Source organism: Lotus japonicus, chromosome 6 (genome assembly GCF_012489685.1).
Source record: "Lotus japonicus ecotype B-129 chromosome 6, LjGifu_v1.2".
NCBI classification, from domain to species: Eukaryota; Viridiplantae; Streptophyta; class Magnoliopsida; order Fabales; family Fabaceae; genus Lotus; species Lotus japonicus.
The window spans coordinates 48,014,016-48,035,355 of NC_080046.1; the positions used below are offsets into that span (position 1 = coordinate 48,014,016).

General features: G+C 35.4%; 4 protein-coding genes across 4 annotated transcripts; 3 read left to right on the forward strand and 1 right to left on the reverse strand.

Moving 5' to 3' along the window:
* Nucleotides 1–320: 320 nt before the first annotated feature.
* LOC130726162 (molybdopterin synthase catalytic subunit-like) lies at nt 321–2,121 on the reverse strand. The gene is made up of 2 exons (XM_057577392.1): nt 1,934–2,121; nt 321–1,181 (listed from the first exon to the last, which is right to left on the reverse strand). Exon 2 carries the CDS (start codon nt 1,076–1,078, stop codon nt 506–508), a length of 573 nt encoding a protein of 190 aa, XP_057433375.1. The 5' UTR covers nt 1,079–1,181; nt 1,934–2,121; the 3' UTR covers nt 321–505.
* A 2,037-nt stretch (nt 2,122–4,158) lies between these two features.
* On the forward strand, nt 4,159–8,555 carry LOC130725450 (uncharacterized). Its single transcript, XM_057576677.1, has 3 exons — nt 4,159–4,302; nt 4,391–4,476; nt 8,219–8,555. The coding sequence occupies exons 1-3, from the start codon at nt 4,159–4,161 to the stop codon at nt 8,553–8,555; spliced, it is 567 nt and encodes a 188-aa protein (XP_057432660.1).
* Nucleotides 8,556–10,061: 1,506 nt separating this feature from the next.
* LOC130723376 (L10-interacting MYB domain-containing protein-like) lies at nt 10,062–14,912 on the forward strand. Its single transcript, XM_057574391.1, has 6 exons — nt 10,062–10,188; nt 11,457–11,809; nt 11,901–12,395; nt 12,775–13,272; nt 13,367–13,861; nt 14,220–14,912. The coding sequence occupies exons 1-6, from the start codon at nt 10,182–10,184 to the stop codon at nt 14,778–14,780; spliced, it is 2,409 nt and encodes an 802-aa protein (XP_057430374.1). The 5' UTR covers nt 10,062–10,181; the 3' UTR covers nt 14,781–14,912.
* A 1,761-nt stretch (nt 14,913–16,673) lies between these two features.
* LOC130726451 (putative pentatricopeptide repeat-containing protein At1g69350, mitochondrial) lies at nt 16,674–19,373 on the forward strand. Its single transcript, XM_057577710.1, has one exon. It carries the CDS (start codon nt 16,731–16,733, stop codon nt 19,212–19,214), a length of 2,484 nt encoding a protein of 827 aa, XP_057433693.1. The 5' UTR covers nt 16,674–16,730; the 3' UTR covers nt 19,215–19,373.
* The last annotated feature ends 1,967 nt before the right edge of the window (nt 19,374–21,340 follow it).

The window sequence follows — 21,340 nt, forward strand, 5'->3', positions numbered from 1 at the left end:
AGTAGAGTTTGATGAGATGTTTGGAATGTGAAAAGTGGTGCAAGCATCTTTACAAGTACTACACTCATTTTCTTATAAATTGAGGTAAAAATGCATCCAAATTGCACTCAACTGGTATAAAAAACCATGCTAAATATTGTTGTCATTTTGTTCACAATAAAACTAAACTGGACAGGATTGGTTATTTTGTTATCTCAACAATATCTGGACCATTGCATGTATACTGTATTCTCTTAGCTTTCTCCCTTCCTATCTTTCCCCGACCATCTTTAGAAAATTCGCTACTTTTCTTAAGTTGCTGAGAAGCAGGGAGAAAAGTATAAGAGCAACATTGATGACATTATATCTCAAGAAATAGGCAAGGTTATTGCCTTCTAAGTTTAAATACAATCTTAATAACAGCAAAGAAAAGGGAATGGTGGAAGAGGGAGGTAATCTTTAAACTGATGTTAAATAACTGCAATCACCAGCTGGTATCTAGTATCTCTGATCCCTGGCATTGAAATTAGTCATGGCTACCTTCATTATCAACCCGAACCTTAGTCCCACAGCAGCGCTTTTTGCTATGGTCTTTAACTTCTGCCTTTTCCCCACTGCAAGCTACATCCTTGTTACCAAGCTCTGACCTCCTGTCTAGGAATTCAGAATTCTCCTTCCAAACCTCTCCATTTGAATACACCTCCTTTTTCCAAATAGGAACTGTTGCTTTTAGCTCATCTATCAAATATTTGCATGCCTCTAGTGCATCAGCCCTGTGGACAGATGAGACTGCAATGAAGACACTCGTTTCTCCTACAGGTACCGTGCCTAGGCGATGAGCAACAGCAATGGAATGCAGATTCCAGGATGCTCTCGCAGATGAACAGACAGAATTGATACAACGAATCGCCATGGGAACATAAGCTTCATATATCAACTCCAAGACTGCTTTGCCTTCAAAGGTGTCGCGTGTCGTGCCTGAAAATGTAGCTATCGCACCAGCTTGCGGGGCACTGACATAATTCATATACTTGCCAACATCTATGGGATTTGGGGTTTCCAAGATTTCAACAAGATTCTTATCATCTTCTGCAGCCATTTTCTGCCAGATGTTCAGATAATATGCTGATGGAACAAAAATCTGGTGTTATCAGAGCTTTTTCTTCCCTCAAAGATTAAATAGACAAGCCTATTAGTCCATCCTGCAAATTCATTATAGCCTCTTAGAGTTGCACAAGCACAAGGCATGATGAAGCTCATGAAATACTCGGTAATATAAAATACCAAAAAGCAAACTAGAACAAAAGGGTCAACCCAGGGAAGCTTTCAGCTTAATTTGATGCTTAGCATATCATGATTTGTCAACATGAAAATGTAGATAACATTTCAATACAAGAATTTATGAAAGTGCTCCCATTTACTAGGTACTGCATTCATAAATTTCACCAGATGATAATTCAAGTTTCCTTTGTTTAACTATACATCATTTACCAAAGAGCAGAGCCACAAACTGTTTGATGGTTCAGCAGAGATTTTCATAACAAGAAAGACCAATTCACCCACTAATACAGTTTAAAAAACAAAATCAAAGAACCCCAGATGAAAAACAGCCCCAAAAGGGGTTTAATTTAATTACTAGGAATTGAAAAATTAGAATCTGATGATAAATTGGTGAAATTTCCTCCTAATTCAATGGGGAGAAAACAAAACAGAAAAAGCATTGTTCAATTTCCAACCCCCAAAAAATCAGTATAGATTCACTCAGGTACCAGACAGTTGAAATTAACAGTGGTTGGGTTGGAGATTCACACTACAGTTGAGCAAAGCAAGAACGTATAACTTATAAGCAACAACCTTAAAAATTACAAACCTTAAAAAAAGGAAAAACAAAGAACACTCGAGAATGAGAAAACAGAAAACAGAAACAAAGAAAAGCAAAGGAATGAGCAATTACCCGCGTTCAGCAGAGCAAAGAGTGTTGAGTTGACTGGTGATGGGAAAGAGGGAGTTGGGTTCTGATCATCTGATGGATGATGACGGCTCTCAACTCATATCAATATCACTCTGTGAGACTGTGACAAACAATTAAGATCAGCCGGTGGCTCTGATGCATAAGATTGAGTGAGACATACAGGATGAGAGGGATCAAAGGTGATAGAGGAAAATATTGTGGTCTCATACTTGTTTACGGGCTTGGCCCATTTATTTCATAAGTATTATTCTGTCCAAATATTGTAGTTTCAAACAAATATTTTATTTTGACAAAAAAAAACATGTTACCATATGTAGCCATGTAGGTCTCGATTCTTGTTTCATAAGTACTATAACATTGATTTCCAGGCTGTAATGCATCCTGTTATGTTTCTACAAGTATTATAACATTGGTCTCCATTCTTAGTTTTTTTTTTTTTTCCTAAAGTGAAATGCTAATTTCATTAAGAAGCAAAAGCAACATCTACAAACAGGACCAACCAATTGAGGGGGATTATCCCACAACAAACAAGATGGAAAATCACAAGCTATAGAAGCTAAAGTGTGAGCAACTTTATTTGCATGATGGAAGGAGATGGATCGGAAGCTTCCGGCCAATGTTTTACAATCATGAGCCTCGAAGTCGCGAAAGTGGTGATAGAGAGTGATTCCTTGGAGGTGATTCAATTCATCAATGCTCCCCTTGATGTTTCCGATCAGATTATGGACTTAGCGCAATATATATGTCACTTGAAGGAGGACCATGGGTTGATGCAGTTCCAGTATGTGCATTGTGAGACTAATAAGCTTGCTGACTATTTAGCTCTAGTGGCTACTTGGTTTCCCTTTGTTTAGCACTTGATAACCTCTCTATTTGGGGATTGTCACAAAATCAATACTGAAGATCATTTAGGGGCTGCTTCTAATATTCCTGTTTTTGCTCTTAAGTAGCGTTTTTTTATTTTGTTAGGGCTTAGCCCTTCAAAGTGAATATTGTAAGTTTAATTAGAAAAACAAACATAATTTCACTTCAAAATTTTCATTGTTATCAATGATTTTAACTTTTCATTTGATTGGTAAATAATAATCACTAATTAGTATGATGTAAATGACTATTATATTATCAGGTTGGATATGTTTTTTAGTTTTTGTAATATTGGGGTGAACTGGACTTAGTTCTTTCAATTATTATTTTTTAGTTTCTAGTTTCCAATATTTATGAAATATGTGAAGTTAGTCATTGTGATATATTTTATGGCGGTTTTTAACCGCTTCTAATTTACAAAATCTGCCACATAATGAATAGATGAAACAAACTTCACATATTTCATTAATTTCAGGTTGAACATTATGAGATTTGTTGGATGGACTAAATTCAATATACCTTCATCTATCTATATACTTTAGAAAAGAGGAAGGCTGTGAGCCCCACCTCCATGACTTGGCACTCCAAGACCCACTCTCCACCACCCCCCTCTTTACATGACAAGTGTCACCTCCTAATTATTTTGGACCTCAATTGTAAAAGCCCAATTACGTATTTCAGTTTTTAGCTCATTAATCAAAGAATGGGGTTTTTCATTTTATGGTCTAATGACTCTTAATTTGTTTCCAAGCTTCTGATGCAAAAACAATAAAAACATAATAATTTTCACCTGTGCGTTTTAAATCAAATTGAATGCAAATTCTGTAAATGCATTGACCAAAACTTAATCAAAATAATAATTAAATGGTGTTGATTTGAACTATTCATTAGGCGGTGTAAAAGTGATATATAGTAGTAGAAGTTGAAGGAATATTGAGTAAATCAGTAAATGCATTGACCAATCATATTTATTGTTTTACGACCATTGATTCCAGATGTCGCATCCACGTTATTTGAATTGACGCAAAGCTGGTATTTACCTTAACTAGCTCATCAAAATTAAATTCCATTAAAGGACCATGCTATTATGAATCAAAATAAGTCAATAATGAATCTGACCAAAATGATTTAAAAACAAAATTCAAGACTGATTTTGAATTTCTCCGTGCGTTGATTCAGGCCGCAGCAAATATGGTTGTCGACTGTCATTATTCTTTTTTTCTTCCATTTTAAGAATGGAGTAACCCTAATTCTCAATTTCCTATATAAATAACCTCATGGTCATTCTTCAAATTCATCTTTTATTCCCACCAAGTATTACCTTTGAAGATTTCTTTGTTCTAATGGCAATCGACGATCTCTCAACCATCGATGCCTCTAAAGAGAACTGGTGTATTGTCGCAAAGGTGAACCGGTTGTGGCTTAGTCCAAGCTTATATGGATCCAAGCTTCCATTTTCCATGGACATGATACTTATGGATGACAAGGTAAATCACTTTTCACATAAACTATCTTTTTTTACGTCCTTTTTGTTTAAATTATAAATCCTTACGTTATCCTTTAATTGTATTTCAGGGTTGTAAAATACATGCTTCCGTTCGGAAGACTCTGATATACCGATTCCAATCTTTACTAAGTGAGGGTCGTGTATATCAGATTTCGTTCTTCGGCGTTGGAGAAAGAGGTCGTGATTTCCGACCGACCTCGCATCCTTTCAAAATCAACTTTGATATTCATACATCTGTGCGCTTGGTTCCCAACAAGACCATTGACTTGAACCCGTACAATTTTGTACCAATATCTGATATAATGTTCAAGGATCTTGATACGTATTTTCTGATAGGTATGTGAGATTAATTTAGATTTAAATGCAAGACCATTGACTAGAGCCCGTACAATTATTTTAGATTTAAATGTGAGATTTGCTTCCACGTTAGTCTAAAAAAAACCAAGATTTGCTTCATTAAACACCAATTTCGTATTATTTATATTAAATGTGTTTAATCACAGTTTGACCTAGATATATTTTACGTTTAAAAATTGATCTCCTAGATTTATCTTAAATTAAAAAAAAAAACCGAAAAAATAGAAGGAAATAGAGCAACCTGAATTAATCCCACCATTTTTTCTCAAATTCATGTTACCGCTAAACTGACGGAAGTTTTAAGTTTTAAATAAGGAATGATTTAAATATCACTTGCAAATCCTTATTTTGGTCAATGACCCGTTTAGATACACGGTTTGGTGTAATTTATCATTAAAAAATAAACAAGCCTAAATTGGTGTGAATCTTAAGCCTCTTTTTTTTTCCTTTTGTTTTTCAAAATTACTGATATGTTATTTGGATTAATGTTTCTATGATTGTACAGATGTGATTGGAATTCTCACTGGTGCAAGTGCTGAACAAGAATTCGAAAAAGATGGTGGGAAGCAAAAAAGAATTACGGTTGAACTTGATCAAGATGGGTACACCCAATATCATTCCTTATTCAAAGTTTCTGCGTGTTTAATTATTAAGTTTTTAAAAATTTATAATTTCTCATTTGTTTTGGTAGGGCTCGGATTGAATGCGCCTTTTTTGGAAAGTATGTCGATGAGGTCGTTGGTTACCTTGGATCTGCTGATGCAACCAATGCCGTTGTTGTTGTGAGTTGTGTCAAAGTCAAGCCCTTTAAAGGTATTTTAAGGTTTCATCTGGTGTCAAATCATTAAAGTACATGACAAATTTGTAAATGCAAACATTCATAATTTGGATGCTACAGGTAAGACAAGTCTCCAAAATGTTTACGGAGCTACCAAGGTGATTTTTAATCCTCTCATAGAAGAAGCTGCCCCCTCCGAACTAGGTCAGTTCAGTTCTGAAGGGTTTTAATTTACTCCCCTTTTTTCTATTTAGATAAAATAAATTAGAAGAGAAGTTTAAAACTAACATAACACAATATAAAAATTTAGCTAAAATGGAGCTACCATATAACATGAGTTTATGATTAATATCATTTGAATTTAGTTCTTTACTCCTCAAATTAATTTTGCAGGTACCTTACTCCATGTGAAGCCGCGTGCAGAACATTCAAATATGATATTCATGATAGGTGGCCTCCAGTGTTGAGATTAGGATTTCATCTTCCAAACCAACAAAGTGTTTTATTCAAAGAGAATGACGATTTGGAAGTTGTGAAGGAAAACTCAACTAAAAAGAGCACTCAATTCTTGGCATGGATGGATGCCAACAAGAAGTACTCGGAGGGGAGAAATCTCACATATGCAGAATTTCCTTCCAAGTTTGTGTACAACAAAAAATCAACAATATGGATTCCTAGGAAAAGAGGCATTTCTCTTGGTCGCTTGCAATTTATTGCTCCTGGAATGGGAGAAAATTACTACATGCGTATTTTATTAAATAGGCAAAAAGGTTGTGACAGTTTTAAAAGCATAAGAACTGTAAAGGGTGTTGTTTATCCCACATTCCGCGATGCATGCGAAGCGATGGGATTACTGGAGGATGACCGAGAGTATGTTGATGCAATTTCAATTGCAAGTGAGTTTGGTTCCGGATCTCAACTAAGGAAATTATTTACCAGAATGCTGATGACAAACTTGATTTCTAGGCCACAAGAAGTTTGGAGAAAGTCTTGGACTCTTTTAAGTGATGGAATTTTATATGACAGAAGAAAATCACTCAACATTCCAGGTATTTCATCAAAATTATTTTTAAAGTCATAATTAGATATATTTTTTTTATCCCTTAAGAAGCAGTATGCATGTATTTTTTTAACATGTATAATTCTAGAACGTTGGAATAACTTGATTTCCGTATTTGTTTAACATATTATTGGAATAACTTGATTTAACATGTATAGTCGTTCTGTGTTTAATGTCCAAAAGATAAAACTACTACCAGATTATAAAAATAATTCTAAATTGAAATTATCAAAATATGGTGAGTGTGATTAGGAATGTAACTTAAAGTTGTGTAAATTCATTTTCTTTCTCACCATGTAAAAAAAATCAAAATTGAAGCATTTAAATTAATTTTCTAATTTAAATTATTTACCTTATTTCATTTAATTTCATTCAGATCTTCGTATAGAGGATGAAGAATTACAGAACTTATGTCTGATTGAGATTGAAAAAATATTGCAAGGCAATGGAAGGTCACTGAAGGAATATCCATGTTTACCATACCCTAAATTTTCAGAAATTCATAATTTTGAAAATAGATTCATTGCAGATGAGTTGAATTATAATAGGGATGAAATGGTAAAGGTTCATGATGAATTGGTCGGTTCTCTTACTTCAAAGCAAGAGATTGTTTATAAGAATGTTTTGGATGCTGTTTTGTCTGATAACGGTGGATTCTTTTTTCTATATGGTTTTGGAGGAACTGGAAAAACATTTGTCTGGAATACATTATCTGCTGCTTTGCGTTCAAGGGGCCTTATCGTCTTAAATGTCGCATCTAGCGGAATTGCATCGCTATTGTTACTTGGAGGTAGAACTGCTCATTCAAGGTTTTCTATTCCTATTTCAATAAATGAGATTTCAACCTGTAATCTTCGTCACGGTTCCCCAAAAGCTGAATTATTGAAAAAAGCAAGCCTAATTATTTGGGATGAGGCACCTATGTTAAACAAACATTGTTTTGAAGCTTTAGACAGATCTCTTAATGACATTATGAAGACTCAGTTTACCCATGGTTATGACATTCCATTCGGAGGTAAAGTTGTGGTACTAGGAGGCGACTTTAGACAAATACTTCCAGTTATTTCCAAAGGAAGTCGTTCAGAAATTGTCGGTTCAGCTATCAATTCTTCATATTTGTGGAAGCATTGCAAGGTAATGAAGCTGACTATTAATATGAGATTGCAAAATGCTACATCGACTTCTTCAGCAGCAGAAATAAAAGAGTTTGCTGATTGGTTGCTTCAAGTGGGAGATGGTACAGTTAAAACGATTGATGAGGAAGAAACACTTATTGAGATTCCTCCAGATCTTCTTATTGAACAGTGTAAGGAACCGTTGCTTGAATTAGTTAATTTTGCATATCCAAAACTTGCACATAATTTGCAAAAAAATTCATTCTTCCAAGAAAGAGCGATCCTTGCACCAACACTTGAATGTGTAGAGGAAATCAACAACTTTATGTTAGGAATGATTCCTGGTGATGAAACAGAATATTTGAGTTGTGATACTCCGTGCAAGTCAGACGAAGATTCGGGGTGTCAATGCAGAATGGTTTACATCTGAATTCTTAAATGATTTCAAATGCTCTGGAATTCCAAACCATGCAATTAAACTGAAAGCTGGTGTCCCTATCATGCTCATTCGAAACATAGACCAAGCTGCAGGGTTGTGTAATGACACTCGAATGATAGTCAATGCTTTGACTAAATATATAATTGTTGCTACTGTTTTAAATGGAAACAATATGGGTGAAATAACATTTATTCCAAGGATGAGTTTAACTCCATCTAATTCTGACATTCCATTCAAATTCCAGCGTAGACAATTTCCCGTTGCTCTATGTTTTGCAATGACTATAAATAAAAGTCAGGGACAATCTTTATCTCATGTTGGACTGTATTTGCCAAGGCCTGTCTTTACTCACGGGCAGCTATATGTTGCACTTTCTAGAGTTAAATCTAGAAAAGGGTTGAAGATGCTTATCATAGATGACGAAGGAGTTGTATCAAACACTACACGCAACGTAGTGTATCAAGAAGTCTTTGATAATATTTGACATGTTTATATTTGTATTAGTTACTGATTATCACACTAATAATTTTTTCTTCCTTTCTAGGTTCTATAGCACAAATATGCTTGATTGACAACAAGCTCTGTTATGATGTCTTTAACATTAATCATGGATTACAAAGGCTATAGGGTTCATGTTGTTGTCATTGTTATGTTTATCTTATTTCAATTGTCATGTAATGCATTACTTAAAAATGTGTTTTTTATTACTATTTAAGTAATGACACTTTGAGGTATCTACAAACCTCATCGAATAAATATTTTTACTGTGGTCAATTCATCTACATGTTTGTGACATATGTTTTATTCCATATCTTTAATAATTACTCAAAAGAGACTAAACTAAGTTAAAAACACATTACTACTGATTTATCTTTATAATAAATTTAATCGCTGTGCAACGCACGGGTAAAGAACACTAGTTTTCAATGAAAACATATATAACCCTGGAGGTTAGGAAATTGATATTGCTGTTGTTCCCAAAGTGATCTCTAAGAAACCAATTTTTTTTAAAAAAAAAAACAACTAATAATAACTTACATTGTTTAATATGGTTTGTTAAATTAAAGGACTACCATGGACCACTATCTAAATTGCATTGTATTGTAAATTTTGGAACCACCATGGACTAGTTAATTAAAAAAATAGAATTAAAGAATTTTTAATTTACTTAAATATCTCTTTCTTCGACATCTCATTCCCAACAACAACTACCATCGCACACGAAGACACCATGTATTACTACCACCTTTTATGGAAACAAAAGATTCATCCCCAAAACCACCACCATCGAAAACCCCTAAAACTAGCACCAACACCTAATCTCAAGATGGTGGCACCTCAACATGCACACATTTCCTTTTCATATATGTTATTTCCCTCAACCACCAACCACCGTATTCTCCCGCCACTACGGGCATGCTTCATATTTGTCAAACATCATCACTCTATCACACCTATATGAGTTCCTCACCCATATGGGTTTCCTCGCATTTGGGTTCTTCCACAACACTAGTGCTAGGTTTGTGTTGGATCTCCACGACGTTGTCAGCAGCAAAGGAGGAAAAATGGGAAGAGGTGGTGGAAACTTCATAGATTTACACATGACTTTGCTTTCAGAGATTCTACTCGATCATGGTCTACCTGTGGATTAGAAGAAAAGTGTTCACCCTAGCATATGTATGTGTTATACAATTGAATATAAAACCTTAATTCATAACAAAACTATCTTCCCTAAATTTTGTTATTGTTGCACTAATCAATCGTACGTCATTATTATACTAACGTCTCTTAAAATACATCATTATAATACTTAACACCCTCTATCATTCTAAATGATATTGATATAGCAAGAATATGATGAGAATGCATTTTACAAACTAGAAGAAAGGTCGGTGCAACAAATCATAAATCTTATGGGATTAGACATTTTCTTATAATTAATCCATATACTTATTCTGTCATTTCAAATATTATTTTCTTGACCTATAAAATAAAAATGAAAATAAAAGGAACACTGATTTTATAAACTTTACCACTTACCTACCTGCTTCGGCTGATTTCATTTTACCCCGACAAAGACTGTCACCGCCGGGAACAAAACCCGGCGACCATGACAGGTGAAATTCCCTTCTCCTTCTTCACCTTCTTCTCCTTCTTCACTCTCGATTTTGGCATGTATTCACTCTCCACCAATTCAATTTCCAGTCCCCGTCAAAATTTCTCATGTGGGGTTATCTTTTTCTTCCTACCCTCAAAATATTTTCCAGTTTTTCTAGCTAAAAAGGGTTTCTTTTTCATTTTATTTTGTTGGGTTCTTGCAACATCATTTTTTCTCTCAACTCTGAACTGAAAGTTGTTTTTTTTTTCATTTTAAAAATTAAATTTTTAAGTTTTTTTTAGTACAGTGTTTGAGCTCTTGGTATTCATTGTTGTCTTGTTTAATGCTCTTGGTACTCATTGTTGGTACTTAGTTGTGTTTTAGTCTGTAGTGTGAAGACCCATTTCTTATAAGGGTTGACTACTGCAATTGTTGATTCTCTTTGCCATGGTTTTATGATCCTTGGTGTGATTTTAGAGCTTCACTAGTAATGTTTGTATTGTGTGTAGCATTGACTTCAAACTTTACTTGAAGAAACACTAGGTTATATTAGCCTTGTTGTATTATGATTAATTATGTCGATAGCGGAGTTAAGATTTAATAAATCTGATGAAGGATCAAAAGGTTAAGATGGTTGTCATCAACCATATCTTATTTTTGGTATAGGTAGGATTGAATGATGAGTAGCGTGGTAGAACGTTTCGAATATTAGAAAATGGAAGTTCCATGCAAATGCATACATTTTTTAATGATAAGCGTTTATATAATCAGTTAAGCAATTTTTTCCTCCGTAAAATGGTACAGTTCATGCCTTTGGTTGTACATTCAGGAATTTTTAGCTTGAAATGCTGTTATATACAACTGAGAGTTGATAGTTGATCAATTCTCTGTATTTTTATAGTTGTGTAATGTCAAATTCGTATGATTAATTTGATGAGCCTCTACTTTCACCTACCAAACAAAACTATATCTCAAGCGATTTTGGGGACATTCCATTTTTCTCTGCCATCATGAGAACAGCTACTGAATTTCAGCTGCTGGCATGACACTACGGTATTTACTGTAATTCTTCTTGACTGAACTGTTCAAAATCCTGAGGGGTAGGGTTTTCTTGTTCTGACTTTCATACTGTCTGAATTGATTGATCTCTTTTTATGGATGAGACTGAATTTAAATCCCTATTGCAATGCCCTTTTTTTCCTTGCACAAAATCTATGTCACACTTTTATGTTTGTTCATCTCGGTACCCAACAAGCAGATATCATAGCGTGTTATGTGGATTTTCAGGGATGCACCCAAAAGTATATCAGACTCGTAGCTCTACTGGCAACGAGAGAGTAAAATACATTGTTTGGACTAGTGAAATGGACGATTGCCTCACTGAGGTGCTTGCTGAGCAAGTGAAAAAGGGGAACAAATTGGATAATATGTTGAAGCCTGCAGCATTAGAAGCTGCAGTGGAAGCATTGAATGAAAATTTTGGCATGTATTTGTCAAAAGGACATATAAAGAATCGGCTAAAAACATGGAGGAAGCAGTTTGTGGTTTTGAAGGAGCTCCTTGCTCATAGGGGATTTGCGTGGAATAAGACACAGAAGATGGTTGTTGCAGATGATTCTGTTTGGAATGATTACATCAAGGTAATATTGTTACCTGTGACTGTGAAACTATTTGCACCCCATCAGTTTGCAGTTTTATGTTGGTTGTCTGATATTCTTCTGTTACCTGCAGGCGCACCCGGATGCCAGGGCTTTCCGAGCAAAATCCATCGAAAACTATGATAAATTATGTATTGTCCTTGGAAATGATGACACAGCGGCAAGCTTATCTGATAGTGTTACAGAAATTGATGTGAACTTCTCAGTTGACAAAGTTGATCCAGATCTTGTTATTTTGTCAGAAATACAAACTGATGGAAACCTGCCCAAAAACCTCAGGTGGACAGAGGAGATGGACCGTTGGCTCGGAAAGATTCTTGTAGAACAAGTGAGGAAAGGCCTTAAAATAGATAAGGTTTTTCAGACTGAAGCGTATGACTCAGCTGTTTCAGCCATGAATGCGAAATTTGGGCTTCATCTAACGAAAGGCAACATTAAAAATCGTCTTAAAACTTGGAAGAGACAGTATGAGCTATTGAAGGAAATTCTGTCTCATGATGGATTTAAATGGGATGAAGCAAAGAAAATGATCGCTGCAGATGATCCTACATGGAATGAGTACATCCGGGTATTTCAAATTTTAAATTTATGCAGTTCAAAATCATGATTTTTTTACATTAGTAATCTAAAAATTTATAATTGATCAAATTTAAGTAATGGTTTTAATAGAAATAAAAAAATATAAAAATTAACAAAAGATGATGCGCTTGATGTAATAGAAACCACATGACACATTGAAAATTAGATTAGATTGGGGTAAGTCCTCACATTCAGCCATGAGAACTCAAATTTAATATGTAAAAATTGATTTAGTTCAACAATCAGATATTGTTCATTCTTTTAGTCTGGAAGACCATTTCTTATTTATGCATATGGATTGGATCACATTAATTGAGAATTCAAGTTTGTGTAAACTTTACATTTACTCATTCTTCCTATTATGTCAGACACATCCAGATGCAAGGTCCTTTCGTGCTAGAGTTTTTGAGAACTATGAACAGTTCTGCACTATCTTTGGCCATTTTACTGAGCATTTGCATTTTGATGAGTCTGTGCATTGTGATGAGTCTGCTCCTTGTGATGAGCCAATGGAGGTTGCAAGTGTCTGTCCGGTTAGCTATTATAGTAATGCTAAAGATCCAGGGAAGCAAATTAGGTGGACAAGTGACATGGACAGCTGTCTAAGTGAAATCCTTGTGGAGCAAATTAAACTCGGCAACAGAATTGACAACAAATTAAAACCTTCTGCACTGGAAGCAGCTGTGTTGGCTATTAATGAAAAGTTTCAGCTTTATTTGGTGAAAGAACATGTTAAAAATCGTCTGAAAACGTTGAAGAAACAGTATGATGTTCTGAAAGAACTTTTGGGCAAGAGTGGCTTTGAATGGGATGAGAAGCGAAAAATGGTCATTGCAGATGACTCTGTATGGAATGAATATATCAAGGTACACATAGACCTACTTTTAATTTCTACCTGGCATTTGTTTTAGCATAATGATATTATTGTGGAACTGATGTAAGTAAACCTTTCTGGAGCAGATAAATCCTGATGCTCGGCTTCTTAAGGGACGAATTATCAGAAACTTGAATGAATTGTACATAATTATCGGCCACGGTGATCCACTGGATAGTTCCATGGATGGTGCTCGTGCTATCATGTGTATGACAGCAGATGGTGTTGGGGAAGCTCAAGAGACAAATAACCGTGGAACTTACAATAGAACACCAAAAGGAAAGGATGTGACATGGACAGATGAGATGGATCGTTGCTTGACAGAGCTGCTAGTCAAGCAAGTAATGTTGGGAAACAAGCTCGAGAAAAATTTCAAGACCTCTGCTTATGTAGCTGTTCTAATAGTTCTAAATGAGAGATTTGGCCTGAATTTAACGATAGAAAACGTTGTAAGCCGGTTGAAAACATGGAAGAGACAGTATGGACTTCTGAAGGAAATGCTCTATCAAGGGGGATTTAAATGGGATGAGGAACGTAAGATTGTTGTTGCAACTGACTCAAAATGGAATGAATACATTAAGGTATATTTAGTCTTCCTTCATATTAATTTTAGTTTCAGAAGTAATTCAGGTTTATATTTATTTGCTATTGCAGTACTTTAGCTAGCTCCTGATGGGTGTCAATCTCAGGACATAAACATGATTATTCGGTGATAATCTTTAGCCACTTGATATCTTCTTTACTTGATACAGTTTAGAATTTAATCAAGGACCCATCATTATTGTGATTTGTGAGTACCAAGGCACATCAAAAGATTGTCTTTAGGCATCATGTTCCTCTTATTTTTATTTGCTTGTTAGTTTGCTTGCATTTTTTTGTTGCAGTTTGTGCTAATTGTGTGTATTTTACTGGATTCATCATTGGCCTTTGTTTATTCAGAAACATCCAGCTGCTAGGCATTTGAAAGACAAACGTATCGAGAACTACAATGAATTAGGCATGATTGTTGGCAATGATCTAGGTGGTGGATATTGGTTTGAAGAAGACTGTGAGAGGCTTGATGTAAATCTTCCTCCTAACTCAGAAGAGCATGCAGAAACTCCAGCACTGTTGTTAGCCGATGAAGAGATGAGCCTTGACAATGCAAGTGATGAAGTGCAGGGTTCATCTGAGTCTGAGCAGACAGTGGGGGCTAGGCCTTCATCGTCATCACTTTCAAAGCAGCCATCCAAAAGAAGACGAACCGGTGATGTGATGCTGCAAATGATGAGTGTAATGGCTGAGGATATCAGTCGGATAGCTGATGCATTGACTGAGAGTAACAAGACGTCATGCCTGGAAGAAGTGGTCAAAAAGGTGCAGAATATTCCTGACTTTGATGATGATCTCATCATTGAAGCTTGTGAATATTTATGTTTTGATGAGAAAAGGGCATTGATGTTTCTGAAATTAGATGAGAGATTAAGGAAAAAATGGCTGTTGAGACGACTTCGTGGTTAAGGTAGATCGTTGAATTCTTTCATTAGCATGTTTTTAGTTGTGTACCCCAAGTTTAGGACATGAGAGAAATATTATGGAATGACAAGCTCTTCAGCTGTTTCTGGTGTTCTCCTATTCATGTCTTTTCTCCTATTCATGTCTGCACACACACTGCTTCAGTTGTTTCTGTTGTTCTTCTATTGGCTGTTGGCATACAATTTGTTGATAACTTTACATCTCTTCACACACACAAAAACACCCGCATATTTAAAGGTGAGAGACCATCTTTCTGAGTTGGAAATTTTGATGAGTACATGAAATATTTAAATGGAAAATGAGAATATGGAGATTTTAGGTAGAAGAACATTGATGGTAAAATAAAAATTTGCTTAATTTTAAAAAATAGAAACTTGATTGGTATGGAAAAAGCTTAGGGGATAAAAAAGGATTATAGTACAAATTTTAGGATAAAAAGTACAATTAAATCTGTATAAAGTTTTCTGTCTCAACTAGTCATGATTATGTACCCAAAAAAAACTAGTCATGATTATAGTCAAATTCTTTCATCATAGGTCAATATATAATTTTATGATTATGAGAAAAAAATATTGACAAAAAATTAAAATTAAATCCTCATAAATGTAAAATTGTTAATTATGTGTTCTACTTATCAAAATTCGTAGTCTATTTTCGTGGTTCATTACAAGATTCTTAACTTGCGTATAGCACAACTCTTTTGCCTTTGTTTCGATTTATGAGAAATGATAGAATGCAATAAAATCAGCAAAATGTTTCTTTTTGTGGATTTTTTTTTGAAAGGGTGGATTGTTTAAATAATGAAAATGGAACATTACGTGATGAAATAGATTTGAACTAATTTCATCAAATACCTCATTTTTTTTCTTTCCATCCAATTTGGGTACTAAAAATAAAATGGCATGGTACTAACCTCTAGTTTGCACCCCATAATTAAAACAAAATATCTATATAATAGAATTATTTAAGATTATCTCATTTCAACTAATTCCTACAGTAGTTAAAGAACAAAAAAGGAAAATGGGAAACCCGGCCTAAGGTCTCACAAAGGAGACACCCATAGAGTCAGCTAATAACAAGAGACTCATCCCATCTAAGGGTTGGTCTTCATTTCATTAGTTAAATATACAAATATAGATTTAATATGAAGTAAAGGTCGGTTTATTTTAACCTTTTTGACTACACAAGTTTTATTAGTATCATTCTAAAAAATATTCTAAAACATGTTTTGGATTATTTTTAATTCAAACACCATATTCACACTCCATTTTTTTAATTCCAAGAGCAATTATGAGGAAGGAAACTTTTTCCTTTTTTTTTCTTCACTCTTCATCAAGGTGGCCGTGAAACTAAACCCCAACCCTTAATGTAGCCATTAGACTAATACTCCACCACACGGTCACCACACCATACTATGAAAAACGGACTAATGAGTTATTTTTTTCCCATTCACAAAAATTGAGAATTCTTCAGTGAACTTGTATACTTAAGAGAATTTAAGATATTAACTCACTATAAAAAAATAATTGAGATATCAAGAAATAAATGAATATTAATTGTATTTCTTAGTTCAAAATAATAATTTTAATTCCTCAAATAAAGAATGCATCACTCAAAATAAATAATAAACATATATTTTTCATGAACGGTTTTTCTTTTACTGTTATATATTTTTTTTGGTACATCGGAAAATACTGTTATATATTTTAAAAACATTACACAATTTAGAGATATAATTTATACTTTCATTCACTTTAAATTACAGATACTAAATATTTTCCCTCACTGATTAAAAAAAATAAAATAAAATAAAAATATTTTCCCTCACATAGAAAAAGAGATACTAACTCAAAGAATCTCAAACTGCATCAACAAGACACAAACCTGGTACTTATTTGTTGGTGGTGAGGCAAACATTCAACTTGGTATGGTTCCATGGTATTCCTTTCCCATGTTCTCAACAAACATTCTCTCAAACTCAAACTTCCAACACTCACAAAAAACACCCACTTTTCTTCTTCATTCTCTTCCTCTTCAAACACTCACATTCACAGTTACACTCACACTCACACTCACACTCACACTCACCCAAACCTTCTCCATCTCTGCACCCTTTCCAACACCCTTCTCCAAACCAAGCAACTCCACGCCTTCGCCGTTCTCAACGGCTTCCTTCCCCGCAGTGTCTCCCTCTGCACCTCTCTCATCCTCCAATATGCCACCTATGGACACCCTTCCACTTCCCTTCTTCTCTTCCAACGCAGCGTTGCATATTCCCGCACTGCCTTCTTGTGGAACACTCTCATCCGTGCCTACTCCATTGCAGGTGTGTTTGATGGGTTCAGTATCTACAACGCCATGGTTCGTTCTGGGGTTAGGCCTGATGATCACACCTACCCTTTTGTCCTCAAGGGGTGTTCTGATTGTGTGGAGATTGATAAGGGTAGGGAGGTTCACGGGGCTGTGTTTAAGCTTGCTTTTGACGGGGATGTCTTTGTTGGGAATACCCTTTTGATGTTGTATGGTAATTGTGGGTATGTTGTTGATGCGATGAAGGTGTTTGATGAAATGCGTGAGAGGGATAGTGTGTCTTGGAATACTGTTATTGGGTTGTGTTCTGTTAATGGGTTGTATCAGGAGGCGCTTGGTTTTTTCAGAGAGAGGCATGCGGCTGTGCCGGTGATTAGACCGGATTTGGTTACTGTAGTTAGTGTGTTGCCGGTGTGTGCAGACACTAAGGATGAAGTGATGGCAAGGATAGTGCACTGTTATGTTACGAAGGTTGGTTTGTTGAACCATTTAAAGGTCGGAAATGCCTTGATTGATGTTTATGGGAAATGTGGGAGGGAGAAGGCTTCGAAGAAAGTTTTTGATGAAATGGACGAGAGAAATGAGGTTTCTTGGAATGCTATTATTACCAGTTTTTCTTTTAGAGGGCTCTACAGGGATGCTTTGGATGTATTTAGGCTGATGATTAATGGAGGAATGAGACCAAACTCTGTTACGCTTTCCAGTATGTTACCGGTATTAGGAGAATTAGGACTTTTTAAGTTGGGAATGGAAGTCCATGCATTTACCTTAAGGATGGGTATTGAGTCTGATATTTTTATTGCTAATTCATTGATAGACATTTATTCAAAATCGGGATCTTCACGTGTAGCATCCACTATATTTAATAATATGGGAGACAGAAATGTTGTCTCTTGGAATGCTATGGTAGCGAATTTTGCTCAGAACAGGCTTGAGTTTGCAGCTGTAGAATTAGTGAGGCAAATGCAAGCTCATGGAGAAACCCCAAACAATGTAACCTTCACAAATGTTCTTCCAGCTTGTGCAAGATTAGGTTTCCTGAAGGTTGGAAAAGAAATTCATGCCAGGATGATTCGGGTTGGATGTGCATGTGCCTTTGATTTGTTTGTCTCTAATGCTTTGACAGACATGTATTCAAAATGTGGATGCTTAAACCTTGCTCAGAATGTCTTTAATATTTCTGTGAGGGATGAAGTTTCCTACAATATACTAATAATGGGCTATTCAGAAACAAGTGAAAGTTCTGAGTCTCTAAGTTTGTTTTCAGAAATGATACTCTCAGGCATGAGGCCTGATATTGTTTCATTCATGGGTGTTTTATCAGCTTGTGCAAATCTAGCTTCCTTAAAGCAAGGCAAAGAGATCCATGGGCAGCTGGTAAGAAAGCTTTTTCACACTCATCTTTTTGCAGCAAATTCCCTCTTGGATTTGTATTCTAAGTGTGGTCGAATAGATCTGGCTACTAAGGTCTTTGACCATATTCAAGACAAGGATGTTGCCTCTTGGAATACCATGATTTTGGGCTATGGTATGTTAGGTGAATTGGACACTGCAATTAGCCTTTTTGAAGCAATGAAGGAAGATGGTGTGGCATATGATTCAGTTTCCTTTATTGCCGTTTTGTCAGCATGCAGTCATGGTGGGCTAATTGAGAAGGGGAAGGAATACTTTAAGAAGATGCAGGATCTTAACATTGAGCCAACACATATGCATTATGCTTGCATGGTTGATCTCCTTGGAAGGGCTGGTCAAATGGAAGAAGCTGCAAACCTTATTAGAGGCCTACCTATTGTACCGGATGCAAATGTATGGGGTGCACTGCTTGGAGCGTGCCGAATATATGGGGATGTAGGATTGGGCCGCTGGGCCGCTGAGCATTTGTTTGAATTAAAGCCTCAACACTGCGGGTACTATATACTCCTTGCAAATATGTATGCAGAAATTGAAAGATGGGATGATGCAAACAAGGTCAGGCAATTAATGAAGTCAAGAGGAGCTAAGAAAAATCCGGGCTGCAGTTGGGTTAAAGTTGGAGACAAGATGCATGCATTTCTAGTTGGTGAGAAAATAGAGAGCTTAGATGCTGACTTCTGGCTATCAGAATGTTAAATTTGTTTCGTAAGAGGATCCTTAAGGTACTGTCCATCAAGTAAATTGTTGAGTGTGCTGGATAAATATCTAGAGGACTATACAGTGCAAACTGAATTGTGATTTTTTCTTGGGGGGATACTGTACTTACTTATTTACTTCAAAATTTTATTTATCACATTTATTAATCTAACAATATGTTGAAATTTCTGAAGATTTAAGGGAGTTTCTCTGGCGAGAGTTCTTGGTTTGATTTCTGTTAATTTCATGATTAAGTTAAGAATATGCTTGCATTATAAGTCCAGGATAAAAGTTGGGTCTCCTTTGAAGCATTGTCCTAGCTGCTGCCTCACATTTGTTAAAAGGGAATGTTTACATTGTATTGACGCCAAGTGCTTTGGAGATTTTGTATTTGAAACCACTTTATTCTTCTTAGCTTTTTTGAGATTGAGAAACAATAGTTTTAGTCGTGATATTTTCGAACAATATTTTTAACATGGTGAATCTTCACACAATTTTTTGTGTTCAAGGGTGCTAGCTGTGGAAATGGCTTCTTCCTCTCAAGGGTAAGGCAATCCTCAAAGCCCATCATTTTATTTAATTGGAGCCTTGTGAGGTGTGAATTAGGCTACGATTTTATTCCTAAACAATATTCAGTTAGAACTTTAGTATCTCCATGCTTTATGCACGTTTATTTCCATTATATTTTAGATTTACAGAATCATGAAAGAATCATTGGGTTTTAGCATGTGCTATCTGTATCTGTGAGAAACTAAGTTAAATTATGATCGTAGTGAACATAGCAAGCCTTGCAATCTCATGGTCTCTGACAATGCTTAGCTTTGAATAGCATGAAGAATCAATACATTTAAAAATACCATGTACTTGTTCATTTAAGATTAGCAGAAAACTAACTTTTCTTTACGTTATTTATGTAATCAAATTTTTTTGCACATTAAAAGCTGCACAGAGTTGTCATTTTAGACCTATTGTTTTTGCTTGTTCCTGTTGATTTTTCGGTTCTCAAGGAAATATGGTTGAATGACATAACCCTGAAATTTTGAGTTTCTCTAAATTTCATGTGTTATCATGGGGCAAAGTATTTTATAATTTACATCCTAGCCTGACATGCATAGGTATATAAATACAGATGACTATGAAGGCAGCTTTTCGAGCTCCATATTGAGAATTTAATCTCAACCTTTGAGTCCCTATAGAAAACTCGGATTCAGCATATGCTCCTATTGCCGCGAATCCAAATGATGTTGTCTCTGTTGACAAATCCCAAAACTACTTGAACGGTATGGGTGGTGAAGTTGCAGTGTCCTGAGCCAAAACTGTGTTTTATAGTGACTACAGAGACATGCTTGAACAGGTTTAGATCTCTTGCACTATCATTCAGTTAACTAATGACCTAGCAGTTCCAACCAGCGTAGGACACTACATTAATGGGGTGACTACTCTGGTTGTTGTGGATATGGCCTATGGATGACCATTTCCCTCAGCTAACTGCACACATCTGCTTGAGGTGCTGAAGGGTGTTATGGACTTTGGCCATGCACCAATTTGAATGATTTTGGCATGATTGTCAAGAGTTGCTTAGTGAAGTTTATGCAACGGTAAAGAGACCAGTAATGTTACTTACCATTAAACACATTCAAAACAAAACTGAATATTACATTCTATATTTCTATTTTTGGAGATATTATACATTCGGTTTCTTCAGCATGGTATGGTAAGTACACTTTGTGAATATAAATTGCAAAGTGGGCATGAAGTCATAATTGTTTGTGGGCCTTGTTTGTGTTGCCCTCTTTTTGTGGACCTAAATTTTGAAGTGTCAAATTCACATGATATTGCCTCTTGTTTGGAGATCTGAATTTGTCCATTCTGTTTTTGCTCAAGTGGTTAAGTTGACAGGACTTTAACTTAGATAAATCATTATTACGTATATTTACAAAGGAACCTTTATACATTGGTCTGCCAAGCCTCAAATCCTATGCGATTTATGTAAATGATCATCATTATCCTCGTTTAACCATTAAACTTTGTTTTTTAAAGTTAAATCACTTCCTAAGTAATAAGGACATTACGACTCAAGACAATCTTAAATTCTGAACTCATTCATGTTCCATATTTTATCGTTA

Coding starts and splice junctions, on each gene's coding strand:
- LOC130726451 (XM_057577710.1), top strand. CDS start 16,731: ATGGTATTCCTTTCCCATGTTCTCAACAAACATTCTCTCAAACTCAAA.
- LOC130725450 (XM_057576677.1), top strand. CDS start 4,159: ATGGCAATCGACGATCTCTCAACCATCGATGCCTCTAAAGAGAACTGG. Junction 4,303..4,390: donor TGATACTTATGGATGACAAG/GTAAATCACTTT, acceptor ATTGTATTTCAG/GGTTGTAAAATACATGCTTC. Junction 4,477..8,218: donor GGTCGTGTATATCAGATTTC/GTTCTTCGGCGT, acceptor ATATATAATTGT/TGCTACTGTTTTAAATGGAA.
- LOC130723376 (XM_057574391.1), top strand. Junction 11,810..11,900: donor TTTGGAATGATTACATCAAG/GTAATATTGTTA, acceptor TGTTACCTGCAG/GCGCACCCGGATGCCAGGGC. Junction 13,862..14,219: donor AATGGAATGAATACATTAAG/GTATATTTAGTC, acceptor TTGTTTATTCAG/AAACATCCAGCTGCTAGGCA.
- LOC130726162 (XM_057577392.1), bottom strand. CDS start 1,078: ATGGCTGCAGAAGATGATAAGAATCTTGTTGAAATCTTGGAAACCCCA.